We start from the raw sequence: 3696 nt of genomic DNA, 5'->3' as shown, positions 1-3696 counted from the left end.
GGCGGGGGCTGAGAGACATAGTGCCAGCCAGGCGGCCGGCGCCGCCGCCGCCCAGGGCCACAGCGCTCGACGCTTTCAGGTCGAAAGTCAAGGGGGTCGCGGCGGAGCTCGCGGCTGAGTACTGCAGGGCTGCGGCCGCCGACGGCGGCGGTGGGCGCTGTGAGGCGGGCACCGTGGGGCCAGGCGAGGCGGCGGCCGGGGACCCCCGAGAGGCTGTGGCTTTCGAGCTGAACCGCAGCGGCAGGTGGGCGCAGATGCGTTCGCAGCTGCGGAGCAGCTGCCGCCTTTGAGATAGATAGATATATAAGTTACTCATGCCATAGGATCACTGCCATCGGCCCCGCGCTCATTAGAGCACTCTTTGAGCACTGGCTTACCTGTGCGCCTCAGCCTGCCCCTGTCTTATGCAGCAGGGGGAGGGGGGTATCTGTCATGTCATGGCAGCCCGGGGGTCCCCCGCTGGAATACGGGTCAGCTAGGAGCCGTGCGGTGCGGCGCCGCACACACCGCAGTTTCGAGCCTGTCCCGTGCTCATCCGAAGCATGCGATGGAATTGCAAGTGATCATCCTGTACGGCATGTTCAACGTCTTGTCCGTCCCCCGTGTCGGCGTGCGCTTGGCAGGTACCTGGCTCTCAAGGCGTCACTCAAATCAGCAGTCATGGCCCTGGCCCGCGAGCGCGCCGCCGCCGCCGCCCCTCCCGCCGCCGCCGCCACAGCCACCGCCACAGCCGCAGGCGCCACCGCGCGCGCCGCCGGCCTCGGCGGCGCGCGCGCGAAGGGGCCGCCGGGCACCGCTGCTGGGCGGCAGCAGGGGCAAGCCGCAGGCGGCGGGGAGGGGGATGCAGCGGCGCAAGCGCTGCACAATGAACTGTACTGCCTTCTGGCGGACGAGACGCGCGCCGCGCTCGCGGCGCTGGCGACCCCTCTGGATGCGGCCGCTCACGCCTCATGCTCATCCCTAGACTCGTCCGCCCAACAAGCAAACGGCGAGGCGGCGCGAGCGGCGGCCAGGACTGGAGGCGAGGGGGATGGGGACGGAGGGGCGGCGTCGCTGGCTGAGCTGGCGGAAGACGCAGAGGCGGAAGGCGATGCGGCACGCGCGCACGCACTGCATCAGCAGAGGGTCGCGACGGCGGCCGGCGGCCGGGAGGAGGTTCAGGTGCGACGGATCGGGCCGGGTTTTGAGAGAGGGGCGGCGGGGTGTGGGCGTGCTCGCGGCGCTGCCGCTGGATGGGCGACGCAGACACAGAGAGGCGTTTGCATTTGGCAGACTGCTTCAGATTGCGGAACCGCAGCAGGTTGATTTTTGCACATTCTTGTGGGCAGTCTAAGCCGGTGTGAGCAGCTCAAATCAAGTTGCCAGCACCGCACAGACGCTTCAATCTGACGTCATGCTGATGCCATGCTGATGTCATCGTGCCGCACCCGCCCCGCCCCCAGGCGCTCTGCGACTACGGCCGCTTCTGCGCTCGGGCCGGCGCGGCCACGCGCGCCGAGGAGTGCTTCCGCCGCGTGCTTGAGGCGGACGCCGCCCACGCCGGCGCCGCGGCGGCGCTGCTGTGCCTGCAGCTGCACCTCGCGCGGCAGGAGGCGCGCGGCGGCAGCACTGATGGCGGCGGCGGCGGCCACGGCTGCGCGGCCGCGGCGGCGCGGCTGTTTGAGGCAGCGGAGGTGTTAGGGCACGCACTCCAGGACGGCGCCGCGGCGGCAGCAGCGGCAGCAGCTGCGGGAGGGGCGACGGCAGCTGCAGGAAGAGGGGCAGCGGCAGGGGCGCGGCAAGGCGGCGGTGGCGGCGGCGGCGGGAGCGCCCTTGCTTGGGCGCTGCTGTCGCTGGTGTACAGTGAGCAGGGTGAGCAGGCGTCTGTTGGGACTAGATGCGCAGGCTGCAGCATGCACGCCCTGGTGCCCACAGAATGCACACTTGCAAGCTCCTTGCTTCTGTTTGGCTGGGCTGCTGTCGTCTGCTGCAGTAGCGGCTTCGTTTGCTGGCCCATCGACCTCGCCCGGTTGTATTTGCAGGGAAGCCCAAGGAGCAGCAGGCGCGCAGCTGCCACCAGGAGGTGGTGCGGCTCTCAAAGGAGGCGCTCGCGTCCCTGCGGCCGCCGGGGCAGAGTCAAAATCCTGAGCAGCAGCAGCAGCAGCAGCAGCAGGCGCCCGTGAGTAGCAGCGATAACACCCCCTCCGCCCCGCCGTCTCAACAGCGGGCGGCCGACGGCACGCAGCAAGGGCAGCAGCCGCCGCCGCCATCCATGGGCAACGGCCCGGCTGGGCCTGGGGATGTTGCGGCAGCGAGCGGCGGCTGCGAAGCGGCCGTAAAGGAGGGCGCGGGCGGCGACGCCGTTTTGAGCGGCTACCTGGAAGCTGCCGAGCTGCTGCTCGGGCTGGGCATGGGGGCGCTCGCGGACGCGGCGCTGCAGCTTGGGGCGGGTGCGTGCATTCGTCATTCGATGCTGCCATTTGTTGTCACTTGCTGCTTGTTTCACTGGTGTCAAGCAGAACTTTGACTGCTCGCAGCATTGATGCTAAGACCGACACTCGCGTGGCCACAAGCTTATGTGCGCCGCAACGCCCCCTGACTGATCTGGCCTAGCGGTAACGAACATGCGGCGCCGCCCTGTTTCGCGTCCCCTTGCGCAGGCCTGAAAGACGGGGCGGCGCGCCTGTGGAAGCGCACCGCGCTCGCCGGCGCCCGCGCCGCGCTGCTGCTGGGCGACGGCCCCAGGGCGCTCTCGCTGCTGCGGGGCCTGCAGGTGGCGATGGCAGAGGCGGGGGACGACGGCGTGTGCGCGCTGGTGGCCACGGGGGACGCGCATTACGAGGTGGGCAGGGGCGTGGGGGCGTGACGTGTGCTTTGGGTGTATGTGGTGAGGGAGTGAGGGATGTCGGAAGCCCCTACGCAGCTTGACGCTGAGCTGTTGGTTGGCTCGGCCGCGCGTGGGTCGATCCAGCATCCTTGCGGCTGTTTCGGAGATCGCAGCCGGAATAGCTACGGCCTCCAAGAAGCGTGGTGGGCGCAAGTGCGGGATAGGGGCAAACGGACAGAATCCCTGAGAAGACTGGAAACCGCCACCTCGGGTGATTTCCCCCACCCACCCATCCATGACACACCAAAATCCCCACCTAGGGCGGCAACTTCACTCTGGCCAAGCAGAGCTACCGCCGCGCCGCGTCGCGTGCCCCCGGCGCCTGCCCGCCCTGCGCGCTCGCGCGCCTGGCCGACTGCTTCCTGCGCAGCGGGGACGCCGCGTACGCCGCCGACACGTTCGAGCTCGCCGCCGCGGCGCGCCCGGCGGCTGCGGCGTGGCTGGGCGCGGCGGCGGCGCGCGCGCGGCTGCGGGACTACGAGGCGGCGGACGCGGCGCTCGCGCGAGCCAGCAGGCGGGACCCGAGGCACCCTGGTGTGTGGGGGCGGCTGGCGCTGCTGGCGCTGGAGCAGGGGCGCGAGGACGAGGCTGGGCAGGTGCGTTGTTTCCTTGATCCTGCATAATCACCGGATGCGTGCTTTGGGTGCGGGGTTGACCCGCGCCAGGGCTGAAGCCAGAGCTGCTTATTGCAAGGGCCAGACGCATGCGGATCTCTGCCGTAAATCGTCCCGTGTCTTCTGCTATTCTCAGCCCTGAGGGCCGGCGCGTCGCTTCGCAGCGCTCGGGCCTCCTGGCCGCGCACGGGACACCGCTGACCCTGCGCCCGCCCC

At 70.0% G+C, this 3696-nt stretch overlaps 1 protein-coding gene across 1 annotated transcript; it reads left to right on the top strand.

Moving 5' to 3' along the window:
* Window positions 1–660: 660 nt before the first annotated feature.
* On the top strand, window positions 661–3622 carry MNEG_15062 (hypothetical protein; the record flags this gene model as incomplete). Its single annotated transcript, XM_014036467.1, has 6 exons — window positions 661–1161; window positions 1443–1851; window positions 2022–2429; window positions 2640–2821; window positions 3127–3462; window positions 3617–3622. 6 exons carry the CDS (start codon window positions 661–663, stop codon window positions 3620–3622), a joined length of 1842 nt encoding a protein of 613 aa, XP_013891921.1.
* Window positions 3623–3696: the final 74 nt, after the last annotated feature.

This window comes from Monoraphidium neglectum, assembly GCF_000611645.1.
Source record: "Monoraphidium neglectum strain SAG 48.87 unplaced genomic scaffold scaffold04994, whole genome shotgun sequence".
Taxonomy (NCBI): domain Eukaryota; kingdom Viridiplantae; phylum Chlorophyta; class Chlorophyceae; order Sphaeropleales; family Selenastraceae; genus Monoraphidium; species Monoraphidium neglectum.
This window is presented reverse-complemented; position numbering and strand designations above follow the sequence as displayed.